An 11656-nucleotide genomic window follows, 5' to 3' on the forward strand; every position below is an offset into this window, starting at 1 on the left:
TTTTTCACTCAGGTTATCTTTGTCTAATATTACAATTTGATTAAGGAAGCGTGACAATCACGAAGGGGGCAAACACCTTTTCTTCACCACTTGTAAATTGATGCCCTGTTTCCCAGTGGTAATTTTTTTTAATTACTACCTACAGAGTCAGTTTGTGGTTAAGCATTCAAAAATAAGCTGCAGTTGGCCTCAGAGACAGAATACAAGGATAGGAATCTGATTCTATGACGATGAGCAGAAATAATGCAGAGAGGAGACCTTCAGGTTTGAACTTAGGATAATTTTTCTTTATTTTTTAAATGTTTATTTTTTTCATATCACTTAAGTCGGTCACTTATTTACTAGTAAGCCAGAAGGTGAGTGTGTCTCTAAGATGTTTATCACTGTGGTGGTTTTATTATATTATTATTTCAGTATGTGACTATTTAAGATTATGAGCACATTATTTGGCATCCTGATGGCTTTGTATGTGATATCTGTCTGTTTACTGCAATTATGAAAAAGCCCCAAAGCAGCTATGAAGTGCAAGTTATACATGACTGGACCTTTTGTAGAAGTCAAACTGTGGGATTATGTGGTTGATTAGGGGTTATTATGGTTGTATAGAATGAAAGTCATGTATGTAATTGCTCAAAAAATGCTGGGGTCTCCATGGAGACTGCATCATGGTTCCATGTGCCATGTTTCCAAATGAGTTGCTTGTTACCGTGATCCCAGGTGAGGAAGTTCACAGGGACTGAACTGAGCTTCTGAAACACAACTCGTTGTTGATTTGTGACTTTGAGATCCAGTTCATCGAAACCGAACCGTGTTCACTCGGTACCGTCTCGTCTCCTCTCGCAGGATTCATCCAAAGTAACAAAACATGTGGTGAGTCGTGTCTTTCAGTTGGTTTCATGGAATCTCTAAGAAAAGCTGCTCAGGATACAGACAAATGGCCACAGTTTTAGAAGTAAACATTTTCACTGCTTCATCTCAATGTTTTGTCACACTGTTAGGGCGGAGTGTGTGCTAAAGGACAACCAGCCATGTTTGAATGTCAGATTCAGTATGCCTGTCCTGTCCAGCAATAAAATCCTGGTGAGCAGCAACAGGCCAAAGTCTAAGGAGACCAAGCGGCTTGAAGATGAAATAGTCTACAACATGGGTGAAGATATTTCTTGGGTAATGATCCTTTATACAGTTTAATATTCCATATTTTTACTTGCTCTCTGTACGCTCAGAGACAGTCTTGAAGTGGAAAGTGTTTGTGTGGTTTGTAAGCATACCTGGCGCACCTTCCTCTTTCCTTGTCATTGCAGATGCCTTCTGCCACTCGCAACACCATGAGGTATCTCAGCTCTCGGCACAGGGAAGTCAGTCAGTGGCAGGCCCAGTTTTCTGAGATTATGGGCCAGCTGGAAAGAGAAGTCACTGCTCTGGAGAAGGCATGTATACATGTGGTGAATCGAGAATGAAAAACTTGTGACTGTATCCTCATTCTCATGGACTTGACCATTTGGCTCTCCTGTGATCAGCTGAAAGACATCGTTGACAGCTTTCTCCAAGAGATGCAGTTGTGCCTTCAGCTGATGAGCGACTGTATTTCAGTCGTAAACACCCTGAGCCCAGCGGTCCTGAGCCAAGACCCCGTTTACGCTGAGCTGAGGAAAGAAGAGAGGCTGACGAAAGACAGCGGAGAAATTCTGCAGGCGCAGGTCTGCATCCTGCTCAGCAAAATAAGGTCTGATGCACAGAATTACAATCACGGTGTGACTATTCTGGTTATTTTTGTTTTCATATCCTTTAAAGAACTTTAAAATAGAGGCAAGTGGAGAAAATAACGGAAAAATCTTAACCTCCCTCCAGTTCTCTGAAGAAGATCCACAGTGAGCTGGGAGCAGATTTACACGACAAAGGTGAAGCCACCAAGTTTACTATGAAATGCATGACCCTTGAGCTCAACACGCCGAGCTCCTGTCTGCCTGCCGGTCAGTACAAGCCTCACCATGTGGGCTATGACACATGGCTGTCTCACTGCAAAGACCTGAAGACGGCGGCCAACATCCTGATGAAGGACTCTTCTTCCTTCAGGGGAAACCTGAAGTTCTCTCTGGCCAATGTAAGAAAACCCTCAGATCCAAGGCTGATTGCGTGTTTGCCATTTCTTCTATGATGACAATTTAAATTTTATAGATAAAAAACGCCCACAAGCGTCAGCACCGCAGGACAGACGACGCTCTGAGGAAGAAAATCCACGAACTGACCAGAAACCAGGAAATGCTGCTCTTGAAGAGAAAGCAGGTCAGTGCACTGGAGTTTAATCACCACGAATCAACATTTTTTTCTTTGCTGCTCATCATTCTGTGACTTCCTTTAACCTTCAGATCAGTGATGACATTTCTGATCAGACCAAAGAAATACAGAAATTGAAGTGTGAGATCAGGAGCTGTGACACCAAACTGGATCATGCTTCCCACCGCCTGGACATCCTCAACCAGAGACCTGGATACGAGCTCTGCCGGGACTTGGTGAGTGCCATATAAAGCATGACTGTTGTCAGTCTCCACTGTCCTGTGAAACATTTTAACTTTAACCCTCTTTTTCTCTCTCTCTCCTGCTCCTCCTTCAGCCGCACATCAGCCTCACGCTGGAGAATTACGACCTGGTAAAAATAGGAGCTGGACTTCGCTCGGCGCTGAAGCTCTCTCAGTGAGTCAGCCCATTCCCAAAAGCCTCACACTGATCATGACGACACCATTTTCTTCCATAACACCCCGAGGTTGCTCATTTCTGATGCCATCCTTTACAGTCAGAACCTAGAGCTCCAACACAAGCACCTGATGATTGTTGAGGAGAAACTGTCCAAAAACGTTCACATCCTAGGGGTGGAGAAGAAGTGTCAGAGCCTACTTCAGACATTCCAGCCTGCCCATGACACCGTTGTGGTCCTCGCCAACAAGGCCAAACTTCACAAGACCACGAGCAGCTCCAGCTGTCATGAATGCTTTCAGTAGGGCGCATCTGCAGTCTTTTATTCATTAAAACACGTATGAGCAAACTCCCCTCGACTTGTTTGGAATCAGTCTGCGCTTTTTGAAGATTGAAAAATGATTAATAAATCACATATCTGACACGGACACAGCACAAAAGAAGCTAGATGTAGATTTTTTTCTTTCCTTTTAAAATTTATTCCTAAAAAGATGTTACATGCTTTTATTTAAAAATCAAACCTATTATTTACAACGATACATTGCAATAAATATGTTCTCCCTAATGGTGTTTGGGAGCTGAAACATATTTGGTAAACAACAAAAGGGAGGCAGTGAGCTCCCTTTTTTGCCCACTTGATGAACCCTTTACTTAAAAGAAAATAATGGATAAGACATGAGAAGAGACAGCAACAGAAAAATCAAAATCAGAACTATTTTCTTTCACCTTAGTTTCAATATGATTCCTTTGAACTGCAAACTAATCATCTTAAAGCCCAAATAATTATGTAATTACAATTATATACGATACTACAGCAAAAACCTGTTAGTAGAAAACAAATGTAGTAAATTATGTGAAAGTCAGAAATACAATTAGGGTATGAAAAGAAAAGAAATCTGCTGTTATGTAGATCTTTCCAAAAACACCTGTATCATGTTTGTTTATTGGTTTGCTGCAAACCCTGGGTATAAAATAGGCTTCTCGATGTTACAGTATGAAGTTCAGCCACTGTTAATGCATTTATCACACAAATCTGGATAGAAAAAAGGGGGGATAACAGTTCACAGAACAAAGCGAGCCGAGCTGACGAGGCTGAGATGACAGCAGAGTGACCTGTACACATCCCGATTAAAGAACACAGAGACCAATTGTACAGCAAGAAGAACAGAAGGAGGAAGGGACGTAAATCCACAGAAAGCAGCATTCTTCTTCTTTTAAATTAACAGGTTTTAGAGTCAGGATTCCACATTTATCCGTGACAGAGAGGCGCTTTAAGAGGAGTGGAGGAAGCGGTTGAAGGCGTTGTAGGCCGACTCCAGGTCGAAGAGCATCTGGCGAACCTGATTATCATCCAACTCATCCGAGGCCGACATGCTGCTCAGGGTGGTCAGCCTGTTGGAAAAATGTCAGTTAAGAGAACTATATGATCATAAACACATCAAAGATCAGGTACTTTATAGCCACTGCTCAGCTAGTTGCATGGATAATGGTACGGTCGCACCAGATGCAAAACAAAGTTTTACCTTGCATGAATACGGACACATGGGAAACCCGTGAATATTTACCCCAATAGCCAATAGGAGGAGGAGGATTAAGTTAGATTTTCACAATTTAGCAAGAAGTCCTACGATTTCACACTTTTCTTCAACCCCTCTCTTTTCCTTCATCACTGAACTGCACAGCTACCCCTTAACTTATAGTATCCTAGTAACTACAGAGTAGCCACGCAGTACTTGTGTGTCTGAGCCATGAATGATAGTTTTGGATTACACTTACTGACCTGCCACTTCAATTATATCTGTTCAACTAGTTAACTATTAAAATCAAATCAGAAAATCACATGGCAGCAACTTCATGAATTTAGGTCTGTAAACACGGTCAAAACAATTTGCTGAACTGAAGAGAACTGAGCAACAGCACAGAGAAGAAATTTAAATGACTGTGACCATAGCACGACTGGTGGGAATTTCATTTGCAGGGAAACACATGAGCTACAGCAGCAGAAGACCACACCAGGTGTCACTCCTGTCAGCTAAGAACAGGAAATTGAGGCTAAAATTCACACATGCAGATCAAAATTGGACAATGGAAGATTGGAAAAATGGTGCTTGATTTCTGCTCCAACATTTAGATGGTAGGGTCAGAGTTTGACATAAACAACATGACAGTATAGATTCACCCTGCCTTGTATCAGCAATTCTGGAACTGGATAGGTGCTGTGTGGTGTGGCTGCAGGTTTCCTGACTGGTCATGTTTTGCCTCAAGGTGTGCTGCACATAGAGATCAACGACATAAAGAGCACAAACGTTGCGGCCTAGTGTTACTAACCAGAGACTGACTTTGTCCTTGGCCTCTGAGTCTGGAGGCATGTTACTCATTCTGTTCATAGTCTCCATCAGCTCCCTAAGGTCTGGTTGGATCTGAACAAATTAAAAAACAAACAATCAATCAGTATCTTGGAAGTCCAGTCATTGTTTATTAATAACATATTATTTACATTTATAAATTTACCTCATCCATGGCCCTGATCTCCAGTCTCAGTTTGTCCATCACAGTGATGAAGAGCTAAATGTTTGAGAAGGATGAGACAAAATATTTTCCTAGTTTTAAGAGTCGGCAGTGAGAAATATGTTTCAGGACAAACAGTTCTAGGAACGAGCGCACTGACTTTATTAGTTTGTCTGTTTTATGAGCTGAGCCTGCAGTTGGTAAAACATAAGCTTGTGATATCCACTCTCATTTTTATGGAATTACCAAATGTTGAGCCAAACTGAGCTCAATAAATCCTAAAAAATGTTCTTGCCAGCAGCCTAAATACCTCTCTCTTTAACATATTTAATGTAGTCGTGAGGACATACTGAAACTATATCTGCGATGCAGCGGTTCAGGTTGCCCTTGTCATCCTTGATGGTGATTGGCCGATCCTCTTTAATCCGTTCCATCGCTAGTGGACAGTCGAGCTAGGAAAACATATGACAACAACAAGAAATTACAAAAATAAAATCTCGAAAAATATGACAGACACTCTGCACTGCAGACGAGCACTCACTCTGTATTTCCTGCAGAAGTCATCGATGGAGCCCACGTCAGAGCCCTGCACCTGTTTGAAAGCAGCCTTATACTGAACCAAGAGTCTGGAACAGGAGGCAGTGTACCTGAAACCAACATAAACTCCACATTAATTAAAAAACACACAGCTAAAGTTACAGGTGCCATATTTTAAATATGATCTCAACTGTTACTCACTCATTAGGCGTTACGCAGTCTTTAATGTAAGCCTTCTCCAGGGCCTGTAGTGTTTTGACGACAGCAAACAACTCCGCCATATTGTCATACCTACAGAAACAGGATCGTTACAACATGTGTAACACAGTAAATCTGTAGTTTATAAAGTGATAATGGTCACTGGTGACATATCAAGCACTTACTTTTCTCGTTCTCTTGCATTTTTGTATAATTTCACCTCCTGAAACGACAGCATTCATGATTGTTATCCTTAACAGCAAGGATATTACATATTCTTGATAACATTCCCAGCTTTAGTTTAGATTTACGGATGATTTACACATGGGCATTAAATGCTATTTTAAAAAAAAAGAACAAATAAAGTCCTCTTTATTTTAGTAAACTAATCAGAATTACGTTGTTGGATTTACCTCATATAGCTCAGGTTTATTTGCCGGAGCTGTGGAAAGGAAAACAGTGTCAAGAAATATTACTGCTGTTTTCTGTTGAAAAGATGACTCTTATACAAATTCAACAATTCAGTTTTATACACTGATTTATCTGAATGTCTTACCTCCTCCTCCAACTCCTCCAGTGACTGGTATCCCATGGAACATGATGCTGATGTCTCAGAATGTGATCTGAAAAATATTTATTTCACATAGTTTTCCATAATTGTGACCAAATATATTCAGGCAGCTCTAACATTTCATAAATGTCTCCATTTATGAACAAAAGCTTCAGACAATCTATGCTGCGGTCATATTTACAGTTTTGTTTTCCCTAATTTTAACATTTTTAATTGGCATTTTTAATTTCATTGGTATGTATGGAAACATGTTCCCAAAGAAAAAACAAACAGGCAGAACTAAATGAAAATTTCAGGTTATTATCTGAAAATTGTGAGATAATAGTCTGCAATTTTCACTTAGGTATGGCATTTTTGTTTAATGCGCACATGCTTTCAAATATATATGAGATGCACTTTGTGATAATAAAAGAAGTGTAAAACAGGAACAATCCAAAGATTTATAGAAAGACTAAAACCCCCCCTTCTGGAATTTAAATAAGGTGTTTTTTAATGATCACTGTTTCATTTTCTTTTCAATAATTACACCAGTAACATAAGATAAACTAATACTTTTAAGTAAAAATATCAACCTTCATGTAAGCTTTTATTCGATAGAGAGTGTGTAGAGAGACAAGAAAGCAGGGAGAGAGAGGGGAAGACAGCAAAGGGCCGCGGGTCAGACTCAAACCCGGGCCTACTGTTCTCCGGCCATATGGGGTTATGGTCGCCTGGTCATCCCACTGAGCTATAAACCCATACATTGGGTTTCAAATGCAATGCCACCACATGCCTAAACAACTTAGTAAGGAAAACTCATCCATGCACCCATTTTCTAGAGGTTCTCCCAGCTAGGGCGAGAGATGTGCTACACCTTGGACAGGTCACCAGACTTTTGCAGGACAAAGAGACAGACAACCATTCAGACCTACAGCTAATTTAGACGTGCCAGTTAACTCTGACAGGAAGCTAGCGCATTCAGAGAGAACTGACACAAGTACACAGAAAGACCTCAGCCAGTTGATTTGAACCAAGGACCTTCTTACTGTGAGGCAACAGTGGTAACCACCAAAGTCAAGTTTTAATGATGAAGACTGGCACTGGAACAACAATCGCATGATGATGACTAACTTAAAGAAATCCAAATAAAAAGCATTTAACAAAGCTGTTGAGCCAGTGCTTGCTTAATTAAATTAAAACCCGTTCATAGTCAGAACATTTGGTGTTTGGACTATTAAGTCATTCACACTAATTTTGCACTAACTTCCAGTGACCCTAAGTTTAGGGGGACATATAAGGTCACACTGTAGGGGTCAAATGTAAATGTTTTTAAATTATATTTGTTCTCTGTCTCTTTGTACTCTGTCTGCTTTCTGCCGAGCACTCTTAAACTCTTAAATTTAGTTTCTTTAATGTCCACTTTCAAGTGTGACCTATAGACAAACACTATGGAAATGTTGCTCCACACAAACAGGCAGTTGTGTTTCGCTGTTCAGAAAAAAAAACGAAAAAAAAAAAAAAAAAACAACCGTCGGATTATGATTACAGGCTTGATAACTTAGCTTCACAACGCGGCACAGAGAGTTTATAAACATTTTATGTTACACAGAGTCACTCAGCAGAATAACACTTACGAATCACTGAATACTTCTGCTGATGAAATTTCTTGTTTAGTCGAACTAACTAGTTAGCTGCGGAAGCTAGCTTGTCAGCACTTCCTATGATTTCTAATCACTGTGGCGCGCAGGCAGCTGATTTTAAACACCAAGATTTGTATAACTGATCATTATTGTGAGAACAGGCGTTAAATCGGTGCTATGCTCACTCTATTTCAATAACAGAGTTCAATAAACCAAATTAAAAACAATTCACTCACCCTGTCGGAAAAACTGCGATGACGTCAACGTAAACACACCCACATCTACGCACGGACCGGCAGACGTCAAAATATTAGGTGTCCAACGCGCCCAACTAGAAATGAAGAATATTGTTACGGTAAATTTTATTAATTAGACATAAATACATTTTTATGATGAAAGAGTATTATGAACGTCTTTATATATCATACTTTTAAACTGTCTTTTAAATTAAATCGCGCATTTTAGGTACAACCACATTAAGGCATTTTTACACAGTCAATCATCAGGGGCAGACAGTCCTGAAGGCGGCAGATTGAACCGAGTACTAGAGAGTTTCAGTTATACAAACGATTATAAAAATTGCAAAGGAAACCTCAAAATATTACTCTGGATCTTCATTGAATCATAAGGTATTTCCCAAAAATCTGTTTTAAGAGCTATGTTAACCAACTGTAGCTAACTCACAGGACTGTGGTAGCGTTATTGAATTAGTTAAAGATAAGTAAAGGTTTCTTGCAAACATCTTCATCAACGAGAGACACGAAAATAGTTTTTAAAGTATAATGATTATTTATTTAAAATAAACGGCATGTCTAACTCGTTTATAAAATCCTGTTTTTATTTCATACAGAGCGTATCTTCCCTGGGCTGTCCACCATGAAGAGCACTGCAGCAGCACCGCAGACCTTTGATCAAGAGGATTGTGATGTTTGGCTGGACACTGTGGAGCTGAAAGGAAAAGCTAAACAGGTAATTGTGTAAACAGGGTCTGAACACTGACCGAATGGTTTCTCCAGCATGCCTGAGTAGAGCAGTTATTTAATACACTAAAATGCTGATCTGCAGTCTCTGTCTATTACTGTTTACACACTGTGTTCTCTTTTATATCTTTCAGAAGCGCCGTAGCCGTCCTATTTCTAAACTGCTGAACCCCTTTTGTGAAGGTGCTGGATACAGTTTGGCTGTGGCACTCAACTTCACTCAGACCAAAACAGAAATGCCAAAAACCAAACAGAGCTCCATATCTGCCTTTTTCACAGCTCATCGGAGAGGTAAGCATCTAAAAGTCTGCCAAAAGTTATAGTCTAATCTTATAGTCTGATGGTCTAGATCAGCCTGTCTGACACCAATAACAATGCCATGTCCACACTCACTTAAACCGCCTTTCATCTCACTTCTGATGCTCAGTCTTAACTTCAGTAGGTCGTTTTAATCATGTCTGCATTGCTGTCACATTACTGGTTGATTAAATATTTGTGTTAACAAGAAATTGAACAGGTGTACCTAATGAAGTGACCAATAAGCATACAAGTTAATACAGTAAATTATTTGATTTTGTGTTAACATATTTTTTTTGTTACTTTCTTCTAAAAGTCCTCAATAAGATGTCCACTTCTGAGCCACCAAACATGGATTCAGTGCAGCCTCTTTCATCATCTGCCTCAACTACACCGACAGCCACAGCATCAGGGAAAAAACGAGGGCGCAATGTTGGTTTTGAAAACTCCAACTTTGAGCCTGTTTTGGTTGACGAGTGTACAAGTGAAAATATGACTAAGAAGGAAACAGAATTATGGCAGACGTGTTCAGAAAACCATTCAACTTTACAAAACATATACTGTGAATCTAAAGAAGAGAAGCCTGAAGAGTGTGAACCACCACAGAGTAAGAGGAGGGTCTCTGATGCCATCTTTACACAAGATGACAGTCAACCTCTACCACAGACGTGGAGTCAGGACCCGCTGTTCACTTTCAGTCAGTACACTGAAAATGACTTTCATCAGACTAGCCACAAATGTACAACAGTGGAGAACTTCAGCAGCTCCGGGCCAAGTTTCCTAAACAGTCTGCAGAATGAGGAGGAGGTCTTTAGAAAACTGATAGATGCAGAAGGACGAACCTCAACTCAGAAATCTTTTAAACATCTTCAATCTTCTTGTATGATTGATGAGAAGGAAAACAGCACGCCACCGTCTTATAATTCCCCAAGCAAAGACTCATCTTCCTCTCATTTCAGACCTGTTTCAAATTACAAGTGGACACAACCAAAAACCGCTTCACCTCGGAAACAAACAGGTCAGCTGTGGGAAAATGCTGCAAAAGAAGAGAGCTCTGCCTTCCAGATCAAGAGGACAAAACCGATAAGCTCTCCTCTCAAAAGGCAAATGCCGCAGCAGCGAAACAGAGAACTCGATGAGGACAGTTTGGCCACTTTGTTCACTCAGGACTCTGAAGGGTTCAGGGTGATCGCACATAGAGGTCTGCACACCAGGAGTCCTCTCAAAGATCAGAGTAACGTCAGCACGGGAGTGGTGAGTGCTTACAAATCTCTGCCAGAGGAGGAGGAAGAGGATGAAGAGATGCTGTTTACTCAAGACTCTCAGGGAAATGTAGTGATTAAACACTGAAAAACAGCCTTTTAAAGGCACTACAGATTTCAGATGCTGTTCCAATTTTTTTCTAAAAATGTGGATTTTGGAGGATAAAATATTGAAAAATCCTTTTTTAAGGACTTCCAGGTTGGGGAAGTGTTGTAAACCTGCATTCTTTTTAATGGCCAGTAGGGGGCAGCTCATGGACGGAAAAAAGAAGTCTGATTATTGCAAGTCTACAGGAAAGTTAGCTTTCAGCGCCTTTGAGTTATTAGCCCAGTTAATTTTTCTCTGGAGAGTTTCAAGATCTCATTTCATAACCTAATGTTTGTAAATTGTGATTTATCTGACTGCTGACATATGAGTGTGTAGTGTCTGTGGATTTGCACCCCTTTGCTGTCACTTCTTGTTTCAAAACACTAAAATGGGGAAGTCAAGATGTTCAGTGTGAGAATTAAAGCCGGGACTTCAGCAGCCAGTGAGTAACATCACGGTTTTATATAATCTATGAACCTAGCAGTACACGGCCAGCTTGTATGCTGCAGGTCTTGTTGTGTCAGACCTGTCTCAGATTGAAGGCTTTCATCTACACGAGTCCCTTTGTTTTAAAAGTTAGCCAGGTTCTTGCCTGTTCTTGGTTAGGACTTCTTGCCCTCCTGCTCAAAACAGGGAGAGCTGCTTCTATGATATTACAAGCCATTATGGCCAAATATCATCAGTTCTTACCTTACAGGGATGAGCCGGAAGAACATTTGTTTTGGATTATTTTTCTACTGTGTGATTGTCTTCTTTCCATGTCATGGCTAATCTCCTGTAAGTTTCCAGAGATTTTATTCTTTGTTTCTCCCTTTCATGGTTCTTTTTGTTGTGCTTTTTTTGTCCTCACAAAATAAAACTAACAAACCAGAACTGGGAGGTTTTGACTTTATTTGAAAAAAAAA

At 40.3% G+C, this 11656-nt stretch overlaps 3 protein-coding genes across 5 annotated transcripts; 2 read left to right on the forward strand and 1 right to left on the reverse strand.

Annotated features, from left to right (window-relative positions):
• Positions 1-175: 175 nt before the first annotated feature.
• On the forward strand, positions 176-3106 carry LOC102796944 (tektin-B1-like). 3 transcript variants are annotated; one of them, XM_006787828.2, is made up of 10 exons: positions 176-264; positions 718-870; positions 999-1164; positions 1302-1427; positions 1518-1723; positions 1849-2101; positions 2176-2283; positions 2367-2510; positions 2612-2691; positions 2792-3106. In XM_006787828.2, the coding sequence occupies exons 2-10, from the start codon at positions 866-868 to the stop codon at positions 2994-2996; spliced, it is 1293 nt and encodes a 430-aa protein (XP_006787891.2). In that variant the 5' UTR covers positions 176-264; positions 718-865; the 3' UTR covers positions 2997-3106. The 3 variants fall into 3 exon arrangements, with proteins under 3 accessions (XP_006787891.2, XP_006787889.2, XP_006787890.2); XM_006787826.3 differs by having other exon boundaries at positions 208-356; XM_006787827.3 differs by lacking the exon at positions 176-264 and having other exon boundaries at positions 648-870.
• A 52-nt stretch (positions 3107-3158) lies between these two features.
• On the reverse strand, positions 3159-8436 carry vps28 (VPS28 subunit of ESCRT-I). Its single transcript, XM_006787825.2, has 10 exons — positions 8361-8436; positions 6491-6557; positions 6348-6376; positions 6120-6157; positions 5938-6027; positions 5741-5846; positions 5550-5651; positions 5203-5256; positions 5020-5111; positions 3159-4083 (listed from the first exon to the last, which is right to left on the reverse strand). Exons 2-10 carry the CDS (start codon positions 6531-6533, stop codon positions 3963-3965), a joined length of 675 nt encoding a protein of 224 aa, XP_006787888.1. The 5' UTR covers positions 6534-6557; positions 8361-8436; the 3' UTR covers positions 3159-3962.
• Positions 8437-8632: 196 nt separating this feature from the next.
• Positions 8633-11618, forward strand: aunip (aurora kinase A and ninein interacting protein). Its single transcript, XM_006787824.3, has 4 exons — positions 8633-8753; positions 8975-9093; positions 9239-9395; positions 9718-11618. Exons 2-4 carry the CDS (start codon positions 9001-9003, stop codon positions 10749-10751), a joined length of 1284 nt encoding a protein of 427 aa, XP_006787887.2. The 5' UTR covers positions 8633-8753; positions 8975-9000; the 3' UTR covers positions 10752-11618.
• The last annotated feature ends 38 nt before the right edge of the window (positions 11619-11656 follow it).

Source organism: Neolamprologus brichardi, chromosome 22 (genome assembly GCF_056152115.1).
Source record: "Neolamprologus brichardi isolate AB-2024 chromosome 22, ASM5615211v1, whole genome shotgun sequence".
Taxonomy (NCBI): domain Eukaryota; kingdom Metazoa; phylum Chordata; class Actinopteri; order Cichliformes; family Cichlidae; genus Neolamprologus; species Neolamprologus brichardi.

Bases quoted from the DNA above. Each gene is read 5' to 3' on its own strand.
- aunip (XM_006787824.3), top strand. From the start codon at position 9,001: ATGAAGAGCACTGCAGCAGCACCGCAGACCTTTGATCAAGAGGATTGT. The intron at 9,094-9,238 runs GTAATTGTGTAA...TATATCTTTCAG, and splicing joins TGAAAGGAAAAGCTAAACAG to AAGCGCCGTAGCCGTCCTAT. The intron at 9,396-9,717 runs GTAAGCATCTAA...TTCTTCTAAAAG, and splicing joins TTTCACAGCTCATCGGAGAG to TCCTCAATAAGATGTCCACT.
- LOC102796944 (XM_006787828.2), top strand. The intron at 2,511-2,611 runs GTGAGTGCCATA...CTCCTCCTTCAG, and splicing joins ACGAGCTCTGCCGGGACTTG to CCGCACATCAGCCTCACGCT. The intron at 2,692-2,791 runs GTGAGTCAGCCC...CATCCTTTACAG, and splicing joins TCGGCGCTGAAGCTCTCTCA to TCAGAACCTAGAGCTCCAAC.
- vps28 (XM_006787825.2), bottom strand. From the start codon at position 6,533: ATGTTCCATGGGATACCAGTCACTGGAGGAGTTGGAGGAGGAG. The intron at 5,257-5,549 runs GTATGTCCTCAC...TCAAACATTTAG, and splicing joins GCATCGCAGATATAGTTTCA to CTCTTCATCACTGTGATGGA. The intron at 5,112-5,202 runs GTAAATTTATAA...TAATTTGTTCAG, and splicing joins AGATCAGGGCCATGGATGAG to ATCCAACCAGACCTTAGGGA.